The sequence below is a fragment of the Pseudophryne corroboree genome, chromosome 4 (assembly GCF_028390025.1).
Source record: "Pseudophryne corroboree isolate aPseCor3 chromosome 4, aPseCor3.hap2, whole genome shotgun sequence".
Taxonomy (NCBI): Eukaryota; Metazoa; Chordata; class Amphibia; order Anura; family Myobatrachidae; genus Pseudophryne; species Pseudophryne corroboree.
This window is the reverse complement of record NC_086447.1, coordinates 59,430,200-59,450,665: the sequence shown is the minus strand read 5'-3', so window position 1 is coordinate 59,450,665 and position 20,466 is coordinate 59,430,200. Positions and strand designations below refer to the sequence as shown.

Genomic DNA, 20,466 nt, shown 5'->3' with positions numbered 1-20,466 from the left:
TTCAAGGATTTCCATTTTAAAATGGGTCTCACCGAACCAGCTGGTTTCGGTACCACAAACAGTGTGGAATAGTAACCCCGTCCTTGTTGAAGTAGGGGCACCTTGACTATCACCTGCTGGGAATACAGCTTGTGAATTGCCTCTAGCACAGCCTCCCTGCCTGAGGGAGTTGTCGGCAAGGCAGATTTGAGTAAACGGCGGGGGGGAGACGCCTCGACTTCCAGCTTGTACCCCTGAGATACTACTTGAAGGATCCAGGGATCCACCTGTGAGCGAGCCCACTGATCGCTGAAATTTTTGAGGCGGCCCCCCACCGTACCTGGCTATGCCTGTGGAGCCCCCGCGTCATGCGGTGGACTCAGAGGCAGCAGGGGAAGAATTTTGATTCTGGGGACTGGCTGCTGGTGCAGCTTTTTCCCTCTTCCCTCGTTTGACCCGCCTGCTTTTTTGAAGCAGAAAGGACTGTACCTGATAATACAGTGCGTTTCTTAGGCTGTGAGGAAACCTGAGGTAAAATATTTTCATCCCAGCTGTTGCTGTGGATACGAGGTCCCAGAGACCATCCCCAAACAATTCCTCACCCTTATAAGGCTCTATGTGCCTTTTAAAGTCAGCATCACCTGTCCAGTGTCGGGTCTCCAATACCCTCCTGACAGAATGGACATTGCAATAATTCAGGATGCCAGCCGGCAAAATATTCCTCTGTGCATCCCTCATATATAAGACGACGTCTTATGTTCGCAAAATAGTATCCCTGTTTGAAAGGGGTACAGACCACGCTGCAGCAGTCTGCAGGTCTCAGTCTAGTACCCGAGTGTGTAATTACAGACTTCAGGATAGCCTCCTGCTATTTATCAGCAGGTACCTTCAAAGTGGCCGTATCCTAAGACGGCAGTGCCACCTTGACAAACGTGTGAGCGCCTTATCCACCCTAGGGGATATCTCCCAGCGTAACTTATCCTCTGGCGAGAAAGGGTACGCCATCAGTAACTTGTTAGAAATTACCAGTTTTTTATCGGGGAAACCCACGCTTTTTCACACTTCATTCACTCATTTGATGGGGGAACAAAACACTGCCTGCTTTTTCTCCCCACACATAAAACCCTTTGTTTTTAGTGGTACTTGGGTTAATGTCAGAAATGTGTAACACATTTTATATTGCCGGGATCATGTAACGGATGTTCCTAGTGGATTGTGTATATGTCTCAACCTCGTCGACACTGGAGTCAGACTCCGTGTCGACATCTGTGTCTGCCATCTGAGGGAGCGTTGATGGCCTTTGAGACGTCTGGGCAGGTGCGGGCTGAGAAGCCGGCTGTCCCATAGCTGTTACGTCATCCAGCCTTTTATGTAAGGAGTTGACACTGTCGGTTAATACCTTCCACCTATCCATCCACTCTGGTGTCGGCCCACAGGGGCGACATCTCATTTATCGGCATCTGCTCCGCCTCCACATAAGTCTCCTCATCAAACATGTCGACACAGCCGTACCGACACACCGCACACACACAAGGAATGCTCCAATGAGGACAGGACCCACAAAAGCCCTTTGGGGGGACAGAGTGAGAGTATGCCAGCACACACCAGAGCGCTATATAATGCAGGGACTAACTGAGTTATGTCCCCTATAGCTGCTTTTATATAATTTATACTGCGCCTAAATTTAGTGCCCCCCCTCTCTGTTTTAACCCTGTTCTGTAGTGTAGACTGCAGGGGAGAGCCAGGGAGCTTCCCTCCAACGGAGCTGTGAGGGAAAAATGGCGCCAGTGTGCTGAGGAGATAGGCTCCGCCCCTTTTTCGCTGACTTTTCTCCCGCATTTTTATGGAATCTGGCAGGGGTTAATATACATTCATATAGCCCTGGGGGTTATATGTAATGTATTTTTGCCAGCCAAGGTGTTTATATTGCTGCTCAGGGCGCCCCCCCCCAGCGCCCTGCACCCATCAGTGACCGGAGTGTGTGGTGTGCATGAGGAGCAATGGCGCACAGCTGCAGTGCTGTGCGCTACCTTGGTGAAGACTGATGTCTTCTGCCGCCGTTTTTCCGGACCTCTTCTTGCTTCTGGCTCTGTAAGGGGGACGGCGGCGCGGCTCCGGGACCGAACACCAAGGACTGGGCCTGCGGTCGATCCCTCTGGAGCTAATGGTGTCCAGTAGCCTAAGAAGCCCAATCCGGCTGCAAGCAGGCGAGTTCGCTTCTTCTCCCCTTAGTCCCTCGCTGCAGTGAGCCTGTTGCCAGCAGGTCTCACTGAAAATAAAAAACCTAAGTCTATACTTTCTTTCTAAGGGCTCAGGAGAGCCCCTAGTGTGCATCCAACCTCGGCCGGGCACAAGATCTAACTGAGGCTTGGAGGAGGGTCATAGTGGGAGGAGCCAGTGCACACCAGGTAGTCATAAATCTTTCTAGAGTGCCCAGCCTCCTTCGGAGCCCGCTATTCCCCATGGTCCTTACGGAGTTCCCAGCATCCACTAGGACGTTAGAGAAAATTATAGAATGAAAGACAAAAATAATTGTTGAGAAATAATTGGCTGCATATAAATATGGAGCTGTGTACTATTAGGGTCTGATTCAGAGTATAATATAGAGCTGTGTACTGTTTCACCCTGCACATGCTACATACATAGCCAAACATACGTAACTGTGGGAAACTACAGGCGGTTCAGAGTCATACGCATCTCCACCCGCATGTGTTCTCAGGGACTATCTTGGGTGTGTCGGCAGAAGTGCAGGCCAATCAGAGGTGAGCATACGCAGACGTCTCTCTGATTTCAGACGTATCTCTACACCAGGTATAGGGGGTCATTCCGAGTTGATCGCACGCTGCCGATTTTCGCTGCGCTGCGATCAGGTCTCTACTGCGCATGCGTATGCACCGCAATACGCACGTGCGTCGTACGGGTACAATGCGGATCGTTGCTGGACGATGGATTTAGCGAAGAATCCATTCGCACAGCCGATCGCAAGGAGATTGACAGGAAGAGGGCGTTTATGGGTGTCAACTGACCGTTTTCTGGGAGTGGTAGGGAAAACGCAGGCGTGTCCGGGCGTTTGGAGGGCGGATGTGTGACGTCAAGTCCGGCACCAAAAAGTAGGGAAGGGCTTAAAATACAATTTTTTCTGTATTTTTTTGTAAGGGTGCCTGGCCACGCCTCCCATTATTAATCCATGTCCCCTGAAAAGTACCTGGGCCCAGCCAGGCTCTCTACTGCCCTGGCTGGGAGGCATGCCATGCTCCTGTAAGTGCTTCTCATGTGCTAAACATGTCCCCAAAAGGTGTGGCCATGCCCACAGCATGCTGTCACCACACCCCCTCCAGGGGAGCCCGGGGGGCCCAGGAAGTTGTTGTACCGGGGCCCAGGATTTCTCTTGGCAGCCCTGCTTACTAGAAGGGTTCTAGAAACTTTTTTCCTTCTTCTAAACCAAATACTGTTATGATTCCAGTTTGTGGTGGTTTCTGGGCAACACGACTACCCCCCTAAAGGCACCTCTGCATTAAATATCCAGCAATAGTCTGTCATTTGGATCATTATGACCAGCAGAGGCAAATTGGGAACTTAAAGTGACCTTGTGAAAAATTCTGAAAGTGACCTCATGCAGGCAGGGCCAAATAAAATGTAGGCAGGCTGCTAAACCTTTAGCAACCACAACATGACTAATACAATAATGTGAGCTTACCATACACAACCGCCATACAGTATAGACAGCATCTCAGTGAGTGCCATACAGTACAGACAGTATTCCAGTGACTGCCATCCTTGACAGACAACATCCTATTGACCGCCATATAGTACACACAGCATCCAAGTGACAACCACACAGGATAGACAGTATCTAAGTGACAGCCATACAATACTAGAAGCAACCCAGTGACTACATTAAGTACGGACAGCATCACAGTGATCTTCATACAGAAACATTGAGCATCCCAGTGAATGCCATACAGTGTACCTACCAACTGTCCCACATTCAGCAGGACAGTCCCGTTTTTCTAGGACTGTCCCACCCACAGGCCACAGTGTCCTGTGGTGGTGGTGGTGGTGGTGGTGGTGGTGGGGGAAGTTGGGGAAGCACATCTTAGACAGTGCAGGGCATGCCACCAATGTGACGTGATTGGAGTGTCATGTGCCCCGCTCCCTTTCAACAAGGCTCCACCTACTATTTGAGAATGCAGGATTCTGCTTCGAGTGCCTTCGTTGTTGGGAGGTATGCCATACGTTACAATGAGCATTCCAGTGAACACCATATAGTACATTGTGTAACACAGTGACTACCATATAGTACGGGCAACATCACTGTGCTCACCATAACGAAACATTAAGCATCCCAGTGAATGTCATACAGTACATTGAGCATTCCAGTGAACACCATATAGTACATTGTGTAACACAGTGACTACCATATAGTACGGGCATCATCACTGTGCTCACCATAACGAAACATTAAGCATCCCAGTGAATGTCATACAGTACATTGAGCATTCCAGTGAACACCATATAGTACATTGTGTAACACAGTGACTACCATATAGTACGGGCATCATCACTGTGCTGCTCACCATAACGAAACATTAAGCATCCCAGTGAATGTCATACAGTACATTGAACATTCCAGTAAACACCATATAGTACACTGAGCATCCCTGTGAAATGCATAAAGAACATTAAACATTCCAGTGAAAGTCATATGGTAAGAACGTCACAGTGACCACCATACAAAACACTGAGCATCTCAGTCAACACCATGCAGTACAGTAAACATCTCAGTGATGGCCATAGTGTCTATTCAGCATATCGGTGACCGCCATACAGTACACTTGTTTGGCAAAAGTCACCATTTTTTTTGTATCCTTGTGAAAGTATAACTCCATGTAGAGAATCATTTATGACTAGAGATTTGTCTGCTTCCATCTTCCTGTGTTCCAGTATTAGCAGAATGAAAGGCGCAAACACCCACAGGGGGAGGGTATCTGGATGGTCGACCATGTTATGGTCGACATTCATTAGGTCGACCACTATTGGTCGACATTGACATGGGCGACACGTGAAAGGTCGACACATGAAAAGGTCGACATGAGTTTAAAAATATATATTTTGGGGAACTTTTTCATACTTTACGATCCACGTGGACTACGATTGGAAACGGTAATCTGTGCCGAGCGAGGCACCTTGCCCAAAGCCGCGAGGGGACGCAGTGCACAAAAAAAAAGTAAAAAAACTTATGTCGACTTTTTCATGTGTTGACCTTTCATGTGTCGACCATGCCAATGTCGACCAATAGTGGTCGACCTGATGACTGTCGACACCAAAAAGTAAAAAACCTCATGTCGACCTGTCCAGGTGTTGACCTTTCATGTGTCGACCATTTGTCCATGTCGACCATGCCAATGTCGACCAATGACTGTCGACCATAACATAGTCGACCATTCATACCGGAACCCGGGGGGAGATGCATCACACCTTTTAAACAGGACAAGACGAGAGGTTGTCCATAGCAACCAAATCGTTTCTATTGATCATTTATCTAGTACTCTCTATGTATAATGATAGGTAGAAGCTTCTTGGTTTCTATGTGCAACTTCTACAGAAGGTTTGATACATACTGTATCCCCTAAAGACTCACAAACATATGGGAGGGAGGGTGGGGGTGGGGGGGGGGAAGAGAAAGACATTGAGAGACAGAGGGGTGAGATGAAAACATACTTACATACTTACATACATGTTTACCCAGTGTTTGTGTATTCTCACTTACTTCCGCCACACTGACTGATCCTTTCCAGGACTAGACTGAACAAGTGTAATGTCCGTCACAATGCTGTCGGACACCACCTCATTTGGAATACCACGTCTCCCAGTTTTGCAATGGTTGCATGGGATGTTTTGGAACCTTGGAACTCAGGGACAAACGCAGGATTTTTATAGGGGGGTTTCCAAATTTATACATATATATATATATATATATATATATATATATATATATATACTGTGTCTTGGCTTGGCACTCCAAATATACGTGCAAAAACTCAGGTGCCCTCCCGGAGAAATAAATAGCTGCTGAGATCTCACCACAAGGAAAGGAAGAGGCGGCACTCTGATATTCCAAATTTTTCACGTGGCTTTAGTAATATGTAATGAAGTTTCACTAAAGCCACGTGAAAAATTTGGAATATAAGAGTGCCGCCTCTTCCTTTCCTTGTGGTGAGATCTCAGCAGCTATATATATATATATATATATATATATAGGCTTACACACAAGATAGATAGATAGATAGATAGATAGATAGATAGATAGATAGATAGATAGATAGATAGATAGAATATCTCACAGAGCCAGAAAGGCTGGGGGGCATGGAGAGAGAGAGAGAGAGACAAGCGGGAGAGAGAGAAAGAGGCATGGGCACAGAGAGATACATGGGGGGGGGGGGAGAGGCATGGTGGAGAGAGAGAGAGAGGGGCCGTGGGGAATAGAGAGGAGCATTGAGAGAGAGCAAGAGACGCATGGAGAGAGAGAGGTTCCGGAGGTGGGGGTGTTTGTTTAGGGTGGTATTGTACTGTGAGGCTAGGGGATAGGGCTGGTTAGCCTATTACCCACCAACGAAGTCAGTGCCTGAAGCATGAGCTCCATACACTCTACCATCTTTTGAGACAGGCTTAGAGTATTAGTTGTGAGGATTAGGGAAAGGATGGGAGTAGTAGTGGAAAGTAAGAGGCAAGATGGGAGTAGTAGTGGGATGCAGGGGGCAAGTTCGGTATAGTAGTCATAAGGAAGGATGGGAGTAGTAGTGGGATGCAGGGGGCAAGTTCGGTATAGTAGTCATAAGGAAGGATGGGAGTAGTAGTGGGATGCAGGGGGCAAGTTCGGTATAGTAGTCATAAGGAAGGATGGGAGTAGTAGTGGGATGGAGGGGGCAAGTTCGGTATAGTAGTCAAAAGGAAGGATGGGAGTAGTAGTGGGATGCAGTGGGCAAGTTCAGTATAGTAGTCATAAGGAAGGATGGGAGTAGTAGTGGGATGCAGGGGGCAAGTTCGGTATAGTAGTCATAAGGAAGGATGGGAGTAGTAGTGGGATGCAGGGGGCAAGTTCGGTATAGTAGTCATAAGGAAGGATGGGAGTAGTAGTGGGATGGAGGGGGCAAGTTCGGTATAGTAGTCAAAAGGAAGGATGGGAGTAGTAGTGGGATGCAGTGGGCAAGTTCGGTATAGTAGTCATAAGGAAGGATGGGAGTAGTAGTGGGATGCAGGGGGCAAGTTCGGTATAGTAGTCATAAGGAAGGATGGGAGTAGTAGTGGGATGCAGGGGGCAAGTTCGGTATAGTAGTCATAAGGAAGGATGGGAGTAGTAGTGGGATGGAGGGGGCAAGTTCGGTATAGTAGTCAAAAGGAAGGATGGGAGTAGTAGTGGGATGCAGGGGGCAAGTTCAGTATAGTAGTCATAAGGAAGGATGGGAGTAGTAGAGCAGAGAAGGGGGCAGGCTGGGAGTAGCAGTGGCGGGAGAACGAGAGATGTTTGGGTGAGAGAGACATGGGGATAGAGAGCGAGATGTGGGGAATAGAGAGTGAGACGGGGGAGGGGTAGAGTGAGATATTGGAGAGACAGAGAGAGACAAGGGACTAATAGGGGATCAATAAGCGACACAGAGGAATAAAATCTGCAAGGCCGCATTAGCTACTGTAGACAATAAAATAATCCCCATTTTCAGTGTGTGCCACAGGGCCACGATACTTACCAGCTTGCTCACTGCTTCCAGTCACACAGCATGAATGGCCTTCATAGAGTAGGAGCAGGTCCTGCAGCAATGCAGCATGCTTCCACCGCGCTGTTGGGGGAGGAGTAACCAGTGAGGAAAGTAAGGACTGTGCAGCTGTAACCATACATGCTCCACAGCACCGCTGCTGCTGCACAACCCAATTAACTGAGGTCTCCAGACCTTGCCTCCTGTGCCCTCTGAGTTCAGTGCTCTAAGTGTGGCTGCAGCGCTGTCACTACATGACAGCGGGTCACAGTGGTAGCAGTCGCGGTGCTGGCGGACAGAGGCCGCGGCTACTAGTAAGGAGAGAAGGGTAAACAGAAAGTACCCCGGAAATCCAGCACAAAGGCACACCGCCCAGCGCGCGCCTGCACCACCCAGCATGTGAGTGAGCACACGCCGCGATCAGTGCTCCGTCATGGGTATGGGGTGCAGCCTGTCTGAGTGGGAGCTGGGGAATGCACGCTGCAGTTCCCCGTGTGACGCTACCAGTGTCTGCTCCTCTGTGAGATAAATAAAAAGCAAGAATGAAAATCGGTCAGTTGCGGCAATATATTGGTGTGCAGGGGGGTTTCCAGGTACTCGGAAACCCCCCCTGCGTGCGCGAATGTTTGAACTCAATGGAGGTTTATTTATGCCCTGCATAATGTCAAATTAAAACAGCTTTGCTCTTATACTGCTTAAAGCTATTGTAGCGGTTTCCCTTTTCTCTTTTATCCAGAACTTGTAAGTATGGGCTAAATTTACTATATAGAGCATTACAAAGCTGCTGCATCTTCAGCTGTTTCCCTTCTGGATTTGTGGGCAATGCACAATGCAATACACCAAAACCACGCATGTTTTGTATTGAATATAATTGCCCCTTTAAAGCCAGCGGCTCAGACCACTGAAGATGTGGTGGCTTTGAAAAGCATTTTATGGTAAGTATAGGTCCAAGTCAGAAACACCGGGAGATTAAATTCTGCGTGGAAGTGCAATTTCCAGTCCAACATGCAGTAAGCAGGGAAATATAGATCCACAGAGGTTGCAAACCAGGTGTATATAACGCACCAACATCTGGATATGTAATTGTTATTTTTCTGCAATGTTTTACATAAACATAGAATACTGTTATTTTCTGTGCTATCATAAATTCTGAATCCAGTGATGACCATCTGCCAGAGCGATATTATTGTGTCCTCATGTAATAAAAGTCACATATTTGCTTTTTGTTTCTGAATATGACAGTTGGAAAACATCCAGGCGGTTCTCCAGTCTCCCAGCATCCTCCTGTGTGTGGGACGGGAGCCCTTTAAGTCGCTGCAAACAGAAAATATGCATAAAAGTATTACGGAGAAGCTGCCGGGTCTCCGATCTTATCAAAGCAATAACACTGAGGTCTTGGACAATAAGAAAAATGGTAAGTTAATTGTATCTAGGCAATGAAGATGAATGAATCCAGTAGAAGGATATGTAGTGCTGGGCCTCATTTTACAGAAAGGTGGGATTTTGCACCCCGATGCGTTTTGCAAGAGTTTCAACAAATATTGACAAACTCAAATATCACTTTTTAAGGCTTAGTACATCTGGCCCCATGGGTGATATAGTGTCGCCTTTCTTTCTTACCTTGGCAAAGAAAGGGTCACCTACCCACAGCAGTCCATGTTTTCAGTGTGTGTTTGTTGGCATGGCCTGGCACGTTGGGTTTGTGGCATATTATGTTCAAAGGTTTAGCTTTGTAAGTTGATCATGTTTATATCTGTTTTGTAAAAGATAAGAAGAACCCTAGCTGAGCGTCCGATTCTGATAGGAACTCGCTGTAAAAGTGTTTTATGCTGCACTATGGGGGTAATTCAGAGTTGATCGCAGCACTAAATTTGTTAGCAGTTGGGAAAAACCATGGGGGTCATTCCGAGTTGATCGTAGCTGGGCTAAATTTAGCACAGCTACGATCATCTTCCCTGACATGCGGGGGGATGCCCAGCACAGGGCTAGTCCGCCCCGCATGTCAGTCCACCCCCCCCCCCCCGCACAAATACAAAAGCATCGCACAGCGGCAATGCTTTTGTATTTGTGGAGTAACTCCCAGCCAGCGCAGCTCCTGCGGCTGGGAGTTGATTGTCACTGCCACTGGCTGCAGCGGCTGCGTGAGACGTCACGCAGCCGCCACGGCCCCCCCCCCCCCAATGGTCCGGCCACGCCGGCGCATGCGCAGTTCCGACCCGATCGCTGCGACAAACTGCAGCGAGCTATCGGGTTGGAATGACCCCCCATGTGCACTGCAGGTGAGGCAGATGTAACATGTGCAGAGAGAGTTAGATTTGGGTGGGGTGTGTTCAAACTGAAATCTAAATTGCAGTGTAAAAATAAAGCAGCCAGTATTTACCCTGCACAAAATCAATCTAACCCACCCAACTCTAACTCTCTCTGCACATGTTATTGCCACACCTGCAGTGCACATGGGTGGTCATTCCGAGTTGTTCGCTCGTTGCCGATTTTCGCTATGCTGCGATTTGTTGCTAAATGCGCATGCGCATGGTACGCAGCGCGCATGCGCTTAGTTATTTAACTACAAACTTAGCAGTTTTGCTGTTGTGCGTGCTGCGCTTTTCAGTCGCACTGCTGATCGGTGAGTGATTGACAGGAAAGGGGCGTTACTGGGTGGTAACTGAGCGTTTTCCGGGAGTGTGCTAAAAAACGCAGGCGTGTCAGGGAAAAACGCAGGAGTGTCTGGAGAAACGGGGGAGTGGCTGGCCGAACGCAGGGCGTGTTTGTGACGTCAAACCAGGAACTAAACGGACTGAGCTGATCGCGATCTGCGAGTAGGTCTGGAGCTACTCAGAAACTGCAAGAAAATATTTAGTAGCAATTCTGCTAATCTTTCGTTCGCTATTCTGCTAAGCTAAGATACACTCCCAGAGGGCGGCGGCCTAGCGTGTGCAATGCTGCTAAAAGCAGCTAGCGAGCGAACAACTCGGAATGAGGGCCATGGTTTTGCCCAACTTATAACAACTTTGCTGCTGCAATCAGCTCTGAATTACCCCCTAAGTGTCAGTCAGTCTCTATAAGATGCAATACATTTTACTGTCTCCATCGTACTGGCAGCCGCTGGGAAGACGGTGAAACTTAGACTGTGAAACCAACACTTTTATATGTCTGTCGTTCACGTTTGATGTCATGAAACGATTTAATCCAGTTATTAGTTAGTACACGTAGAACAAACTTTCTGATAATCGCGCAGTCATCATACCTACCTTTAAATTAATTATATACAGAACTCCAAATATATGCACGATGACTAGGAAAAGCACCTGCTTGTCTGGCCAATAACAAAAGTTGCAGTTCATTAAAGTGCTATTATCACGTCGTATTACTCTGCAATAAAACTGGCTGCTACATAAACAGATCTGGAACATTGATATGTTAATTCTGGGAGCTCAGGAAGGGAAGGTTTACACAGAAGCACCATGCCTTACTGTTTATCCCTGTGGCTTTACCATCTTCGGCTAATCCAGAGGCCCTGAAACACTGTTTGATGTCGGGCGTGAGTGAGCTTGTAGTAGCACACTTCAAAGTTAGTGTGTCCAGGAGAGAGGCAGAGACTGCCGTGAGAACTCGGATGGAGGAGAAAGGACGTGAGGTTCCTCGTTCTCTAAATATATTCAGCTACTTTGATTTCTGAGCATCTTGTAAGAAATGTTGCAGAATAGCTTGCAGCTAAGGGCCTGATGCCGAATAGTGCACAACGTTACAGGAATTCCGCACGTCAGCCACAAGCACCCGTATTGTTCTGAGTCGCACGGAACTCTGCTGCGGCTCCACCGACCTCAGTTCCCACTAGGGTAGCTGACATCACCAATAATGGCAAAAATAGAGTATCAAAATAGTATACTAAATTAAATCTAAAAGCACATATAAATGTGTATTTAACAAAACAATACAATCATAGAATATCAATGATACTCCCGGGAATGTATTATAATCAATCTCCTATATAATAGCCCAGATCTATCACTCTGTGACTGTGTGGATAATGCTGGGAGTGGCTAGGAGCTCTCATTGGGTTAGCAGCAGGTCTATCACACCCAGTCCATAGCTGATTGGGCGGGAAACGCCCTCCCACACAGGTTACATCCAATGGGAGGCTCTGCATTTTGGCTGCTGTGTGTTCCCAGAGCAGGATTAACAATGGGGCTGATGGAGCTGCAGCTCCAGGTCCACACCCCAAAATAGGCCCACTGCATCTGCCGCAACATACCCTCCAAAATTTACACATAAAAATCGCTATTCGAAAAGGGGGCGTGGTCACAGGTAATGTGGCGTGGTCACAGGTAAAGTGGCGTGGCCACGTCCCTTTTCCTATACTTTCAATGGAAGTTTGGAGAGCCAAAAATCGGTACAGACCATAAAAAAAGGTTCTGTACCTGCCAAAAAGGTGCAGTTGGAGGGTATGCCACTGCATCTGCAGCAAGTCTCTGTGCTGCAGATAGGGGGGAAAAAATCCTTTTACTGCAGTGTCCTAAGTCCGGGTGTTGTATGGCTGACCGATGGTCTCCTGACCGCCGGTCAGCATACCGACGCTGGGGTCCCAGCAGCATACCGATGCCGGGATCCCGGCGGGGAGGGGCGAGTGCAGCAAGCCCCTTGTGGGCTATGCGAGTCTCCGGGAGAGCCACTGCCAAAGGGAGGACAGCAGCTCCTCCCCCACTCGCAGTACCTCCGGGCCCCATTTGCGCCCCCCCCCCACCACCCGATTTAAACAGATATGTTTTTTTAATTAATTATTTAAAAAAGGTATAATAATTGAAAAACAAATGTAGCTATTTTAGTGAATGAAAAATCCACTCAGTAGGTGTCTAGAACCACCCTAGGGGCATGTCTAGCAGACTCATACATTCTCCCATGACCTCTGACCTTCCTGTAGCAATTGACCCCCCCAATTGTAGCATTCCCCCTACCCCTACAGGGTCTGTATGTAATTTTTGTGGTATTACCCCCACCCCCTGTGTCCATAGTTCTTACTTGTATCATTACCCACTACCACCTCCATTGTCCATATGTCCTTATTGTTGCTTTGTCTACCATTCTCCAGGGGGCAACTGATTTTTTTTTTTTTACTTGAAGCCCGAGGTGCGTGGCTTCATCACCTAGTGTCTGTGACCAAACGTGCTGGGGGCGTAGGTTCTTGGACCCTCTCTGAAAGGAGAAGTGCCCCGTTACAGCCCTGCCCCTCAGAGCCAAAAGGCCTACTGAGGGGAAAAAGGGACTGTGGGTCCCACCTTGCCGAAGCGCAAAGGGACCCTCGTGTATCCCCAAGGTTGGCCAAAGCTTCCCCCTGGGGATCAAAACAGCCTCTGGCCCTCCCCAAAAGGAGAGGGCCTCGGCAACTAGGGGAGAGGGTGGCCCATAAGGGTCACACCTAAACCCCGAACAAAAAAACGTGATGTGACACACTAAACAAAAATAAGTGGTGGTGTTGTGCCCAAAAGTGCAAAACACGTGCGTGGGTAAATAAATAAATAAGCCCCAGCCAGAAGGCCGGGGGGGATAAAAAATTATCCTTGCCCTAGCCAAAACACCAGGGCAAAGGAAGTCTCACAGCAGAATTAACCTCACACCTCCTAAACCTCCCCACCCCCTTCAGTGGCAACAGCCCCCCCCCCCCCCCCCGTGCCAGTGACCCCTTCAACTAATGGAGAACACTGCAATGCATGTCTTGGGGAAAGGGTACTGGTGGACAGTTCCTCTGACGCAGATGATCTCTGCACTCGCAGGTATCAGGGTAACAATGCTCAGAGGTGACCTGAAGTTCTTTGCACCTTTGCAACCATTGCATGTGTTCCAGAATGCCTATGGCACTGCAGTCTCAGCATGGGATGTTGTCGGTCCATGTGCAGAATGGATTTCCTCTTAAAATGCACAAGGGCATGTTGCAATGGTATGTGACTGTGTCAGTGAAAGCCCATCTGGCTGCAGTCGCATCCCATGCGACCATGCATTAAACACTAGTGAATTTACTTGATAAAAGAAAATGCTCCTGAGACATGCACTCAATGAATTCTAATATCTTATATGATTTTTTTTCTTTTTTATTCTTTGTTGGCATGATGACGACTTACAGCAAATTTTGGACTCAAAGCCAAAAAGAGTGTGATCCACCCTCGCTCAGCATCAAGCAACAAGACCAGGTTCTCCTTGTCCTCAGAAAAATCTTATCCCAATGATTTAAACATGTCGCCGGAAAACAGCGGATTCGGCTCATATCCAAATACGTGTACACGTGAAAAATCAGAGGATACAGGGCATTCTATAGTGAACGATGACATTGAGAAAAGGGTTCACGTGAACAAAGATGGCAGCCTTTCAGTGGAGATGAAAGTCCGTTTTCGCCTGCTCAACGAAGAAACCCTGCAGTGGTCCACACAAATAAAGAAGTCTAGCACATTTGGCAAGTCAAAGGGCGAGCAGCTTTGCTTGCACAATGAGAATGGCAAAACAGAGGGCATGAATCCCGAAACCTTTTCAGAGACAGATGACTCCTTCTATCCATGTGACGCCGACTCGTACAGCTCGAAACATAACGAGGCAGAATTAGATGACATGTACTGTGCCAACTGTGGCATGCAGTGTCAAGAGTACGATATTTGGAAAAATCCTATGCATGCCAACCAACAAGAGGACTACGTCAAGAGATCCACATGGCAAACACGGTCATCTGCTTCAAGCACGTCCTCACACCACAAATTAATGTGCGGTAAAAAGACATCTGTAGATAGTCTCCATACCATGTCTTCTGAAGAGTACACAGAACATATTGTGCACAAATCTACACATTATTCAGAATCCATTGAAAATGGAGAAACAATGGTTAGATATTCAACCGTTAGTCGATGCACAAGTTGTAGCGGCCAGTCAGCTATAGCATCAAACGTAGACGCAGTTTCAGATACTGGGCGGAAAAACACGGGTGACAGCCAGCACAAGTTATGTTCCAGCTTAAAAAGTCAAACTTCCTTGCAAAGACAATCCCCAAATTGGGAAGAACAAAATGACCTGAAAAGTCACAGTGGTAGCTTTGAAGAGCCTGTTGAAACATCATCTGCACCTTGTGTGGATGGTGAGAACTGTAGTCAAAGAGCAAGTGTTGTTTCACAGTCATCGCTAGGGTCTACAAAGAGCCAGAAGAGAATGCTGAAGCAAAATAGCACTAACCAAAAAAGCATTGGGTCAAGTATCAGCTATAATGAAGAGGAAGAAAAAGACCAACTAAGCACTACAGCATCACTGAAGAACAACCAAGGCATGTCGACAGAAATGGGAGTCTCAGAAGACCTCTGTAGTAACAAATGTACAGAACTAAAAAACAGCCCAAATTATAATGAATTGCCTGACGATCACAACGATGATGAAAGTATATCAGCAAGTGGTCCTTTAGGAGCCAGTCACAGTGACTGTGATAACTGTCTAACAGGATCTCCTTCTCATTCCATATCTCCTACTAAGGAGGAAACCAACATTCATAGTCAAAACGATGATCAGGGTGTATCTATCGCTCCTTGCTTGACTTCCATTTCAAAGCAAAATAGTGAAAGCCTTTTGCACAAGCATGGAAGTATAGATACTTGTGAGAATGAGAGAGTGCAGGAAAACTACTCTACCTCTAAATCTAAAACAAAATCCTATACAGAAAATCAAGGACAAAGCTTTCAATCCAACAGTTCCCATTCGTCAATGTCATCTGTAACTACATCAGCCTTACCTTGTGCACAAGAAGATCCAGAAATCCCAAACCATCAGGAAAATTGCAATGAACCCACTAAAACTCACCATGCAGACAAATCGAGAGATTGTTCCACGCCTACTTCAGAAGATGATGGCCAGGATAGACTTCCCATTTCACTGTTATCAAGCAAATCCCAGTCATTTAACTCTAAATACAACTATGTTAGCAGCCAGGAATATAAGGTTTTCAGTGTAAGTTCCAGAGTTTCATCAATATCTGAAAAAAAGAGCAGACTTTCAGTTTCCCCTGAAATGTGCGACCAGGACTCATCCAAAGACAGTGCCAGAGAACCATCACAAGAAGGTGTGGAACAAAATGACCACATTCAAGATGCTGAGAGGTGTACCACACAAACAACTTCAGAGACTAATTGTATTTATAGTCCTTCTCCGCCAAAAGGAAAACCAGCCAACAGACATCCAAGGTCAGCACAGTTTAAATATTCCAATACTAGTATAGGCAGTGACCCAATGAAAATAGCCAATGGTGAAAATACAGACAGCTCAAGGTCATCTACACCAGGTGTAAAGGGAATGTTGGCATCGAGGATCAGTACAGAGACCTGCAAAAACACAAAAAAAGCTGTAACCGCACACAACAGCACGGAGGAAGTCCAAAATAACAAAAAACGTAAAAACAGCTCCAGTTCTTCAAAGAGAAAACAGAAGGGAGAATCTTTAGATACAGACAATAAAATAAGTGGCGATCTTATTCCATCTGCATTACCAAATGTGACCCCAGAGGAAGTGGTAAATGAGTGGCTAAGGAAAATTCCTTCACAAACAATGGTCGTTGAATATGAAGTGGATGAATGCCAAAAAAAAGCATGTAAAGAAGTAGAAAATGAAACATCAAAGACAATCGTTGATAAAGAAGATGATGTAGAGTTGAGTAAGGATTCAATAGCGGAGATACAAAATAACAGCCAAGTTACGGAGGAAATTACCCATGGTGTGTGCTACCTTAACAGCTCAGATAACACTCCAGATGCAAATATTTGTGACAAAAATGAAAATGAGGTGTTAAATAACACAACAACAAATAATAATAATAATGTGAAAAGTGGGGCCATTACTACAAAGGCTGCCTGGGATAAAAATTCACTTCCAAACAGTATTCAGACCTCGGTGCAAATAATGAAAGCATTGTTATGCCCCTCACAAGAATCGAAGTTTGACCGGTCGAACAGTTTACCTGAACTATCACAAACCATGGGGAGAAAGCTCAGTAACTCAGCAAAAGTATTGATCTCATGTCTCGCTAGTCTTAAGCTTCTAGACGAAGGTCCTGCTGACCCCACAAAGAACTCAAATGACTTGAACAAATCTAAGTACATTGAATTATTGAACATATTTCAGGCGCTATGGGCAGAGGGTCCAACTAGTAAGAGCATAACAAGCATAACCTCTGGAAAGAACTACATCAGAGAAGACGAATTAACTCCAGTTTCCTCCTCAGGAGTTGATATCAATAGTGGTTTTGGAGGTTCTGGTGATGGCAGTTTAACTGGTGGAGGTGACAGTGCAATGATAGCTGAAAAGTTGTCCACAGTAACCCATGAAGTCAAATGTGCTACCAGCAATACACAATACTGTGGACAAGAGCCAGTTGCTTCTGGAGATCAAGATAAAGGTCATGGTCAACAAACTTCAACTGAAGTCCTTGATGCTTGCTTGGATGAGATCAAATCATGTGTTATGGATGAAAATATGAATGAGAAGAAGATAGACAATGGTGACAATGACTTACAAATGAATATAAAAAAAGAGTATGGCGATAATGATTCAGTGAATAATGTAAATGATGAGTGTATAAAAACCCTAGACGAACCCAGGATGTGTAGTCATGATACCATGAACATCCATAACCACACTGAAAATGTTCCCATATCCAGTAAGTCCAATTTACAGGAGACAAACTACATTAATTCTCCTGGAAAGTGCCAGTCAGGCGCCAATTCAACATCTGATTCAAATGGGGATAAAGAGCCAATTATTGATAAACAAACATACGATGCTGACCCAGTTTGGGTATTGAAACTGCTGAAAAAAATTGAGAAAGAATTTATGACTCACTACGTGGATGCAATGAATGAATTTAAAGTCAGGTGGAATTTAGAAGACAACGAGAACCTTGACGAAATGATTGCTGAACTTAAGAATGAGGTGAGTCAAAGAATCGAGAGAAGTATTTCAAATGAACTAAAGAGAATAAAAAGTAGATCAGGAACTAAGGTGCCGAGACCCCCAGAAAGTGCAAGGCGTAAGTCTTCTTTGCAAGCAGAGGAAAGACGAAGACACTTACAAACAATGCATATGCGGTCAATGCAAGGCGGAACAAATTACATTTCATGTGAAACGGATGAAGAAGACCTAACTTTTAGTGCTTCATTTGGAGATGAGAGCACTGGACAACCAAACGATGATTTCTGCCCATGTGAAAAATGTATAAAAGAGAAAAGGGCCATCAAATTAGCAAAACCCCAGGCAGCCGTTGCTGATGCTCCTATCATTAAAGCATTTGACCTTCAACAGATCTTAAAAATGAAGAGGGACAATATTGACCCTCAAAATAATCAAAATGATGGAGCTGTCATCCCTTCACTGGAGGACTGTGGCAGAGAGGTTGAACCCAGAATGGGAAATGACTGCTCTGCAGAGAGTGAAGAAGACCCCAGTGGGACTGGAGATGACATCTTGAAAAGAACATCTGACATTTCAAGAGATGATAATGACCTTAATTGTCATGAGGACAGGTCAGTAGTGGATGAATGTGAAGTTTGTGCATCAAATGATTTTCAGTGTAATGCTACAAATAATGAAAAGGAAACAGAACCATTGGAGAACAACCCTGAAGAGGAGGGCAAGTCTCCAGAAGGTTTAGATGAAGAAGTGGAAAGTGTTAAATCTGATGAGGTGGAAGTGAAAGAAATGAACATGGAATGTCCAATAGATGATCAAACTACAACAGGGTGTGAAGAGGAAAAGTTAAATGAGCAAGAAAATAGTTCTGAAGAACTACTTGAAGGCACCGCCCAACAGTCAGCAGATAATCATAAGGAAACCAAAGAGACATCAGAATCTGACAATGAGCCAAACAAGACTGATGTAGCTAATGTTCCAACAGATGAGTTTTTAGAAGATGAGGATTGCAATGAAAACACCAGCAATGTTGAGGGAGATGTCCAAGAAAGAGACGCTGATAATTTAGAAACCAGTGGCTCATACTTACAGAAGTATTCTTTGTGCCAGGGCTCTCTAATAACGCAGAATGGCTATGGCGAGGATGCAGACAGAGGATGCAATGAAATAAATAATAACGTAGGAAAAACATCCCCTAATGGACAGTCAAACAGTTCGGGTAGCAAACAGTCACAGATGTATCCAGCTAGTTCCTCTGAAGACGAGGATGGGGATACACCATGTGCAAGTCCCGTCGGCATAGGTAAAAATGAAACTATTGATCAGGCACATGTAAATAGCAATGGCAGCTTTGAGAAAGGTGACAATAAATCGAAGAAGGATTTGGATGAGGACATTATTGACCAAGATGACTTGGACTTCTAAGAAGCATTGGAGCTTTGCATCTCTTCACTTAACTGTAACGCAGAAGTTGAAACATTCTAATTTGAGTAATATTGTTCATAAAAAAACACAGAACCGTTACATATGGTGCAATTTGTCTCCATTATTTCCATGAATACCCCTGCAGTCTGTTCTTAGTTGTCAGCAGGATTTTAGACCTCAAGTTGGACCTTGTACCTTTGAATTACTGGACCAGTGTTGGACACTTATTTGTAAAAGGCCTCCCAGACCCCAAATAGTAGGTTGATCCGTGATTGGCTGGTTAACTTAGCAACAGAGATTCATTGTCAAGTATTTGTTCGCAACACAAGTTTCATGATTGTGTCATTCCCATTCTCTGAGTAGGAAACAGTAACTACACAGATAACTAGCATCCCCACATTGAGGGATCGGTTTGGATAACTGTTATACAGCTTTATTTATGTATGAACAACTGAACGGAAACATAGAATGATGAAGGCAGATAAAGACCAATGGATCCACTTTTCCTGCCAGTTGTATTTATTTTTACTGCTTATGTTGCTGTCCAATGTAGTGTTATAAGTGAGGGACATACTGTAGGTGGGAAATTTATCAAACCTTCTGCAAGTGAAGAAGCTGCCAATAGAAACCAATCGGATTCTAGCTAGTATTTTATAGAATGTACTAGGCAGATGATAGGTAGAACCTGAGTGGCTGCAACTTCACCACTTGACCTCTTTAGGTTTGATATATATCCCACCTTCATGCCATCAACACGAGTTAATGTACAGATGTTCTGTCACTCACGGCAACCAATTATAACCAGCTGTTATTTAAGAAAAATATGTTTTTTCAAAATATAAAAGAAAATTTCTGATTGGTTGATATGTATAAATGTGTCAGTAAATAATACCCTTTTTTTTCTCTGTAAAATGTGAATGTCCCCTGTACAGGGTGCAAATTGAAAATCATAACTTTTAAAGGAATGATAACTTCACCATGAAAGGCTGCATTCAGGATCCACTGTTCAGTGCAACCCCACACACTAGGAATTTTCTAGTGCAGTGACTACCTATGGGGTAGGGGGTGGGGGGGTTGGGGGAGGAGATTTATCAAGTAGTCTTGTAGAGATATAGGGGGTCATTCCAAGTTGATCGTAGCCGTGCTAAATTTAGCACAGCTACGATCAGGCACTCAGACATGCAGGGGGACGCTCAGCACAGGGCTAGTCTGCCCCGCATGTCAGTGCCGCGCCCCCCCCCTGCACAATTACAAAAGTATCGCACAGCGGCGATGCTTTTGTAATCGTTGAGTAACTCCCGGCCAGCGCAGCTCCTGCAGCTGGCCGGGAGTTGATCGTCGCTGCCCCTGGTCACAGTGGCTGCGTGTGACATCATGCAGCCGCTGTGGCCCG

General features: G+C 45.8%; 1 protein-coding gene across 1 annotated transcript in view; it reads left to right on the top strand.

The window, feature by feature from the left end:
* The window catches only part of RP1L1 (RP1 like 1), a 143,722-nt gene extending 123,526 nt beyond the window's left edge, over positions 1 to 20,196 (top strand). Inside the window, exons 3-4 of the mRNA XM_063915083.1 lie at positions 8,973 to 9,144; positions 13,846 to 20,196. Coding sequence (XP_063771153.1) covers positions 8,973 to 9,144; positions 13,846 to 19,073 — 5,400 coding nt within the window. The 3' untranslated portion in view covers positions 19,074 to 20,196. The remainder of the gene's footprint in view (positions 1 to 8,972; positions 9,145 to 13,845) is intronic.
* Positions 20,197 to 20,466: the final 270 nt, after the last annotated feature.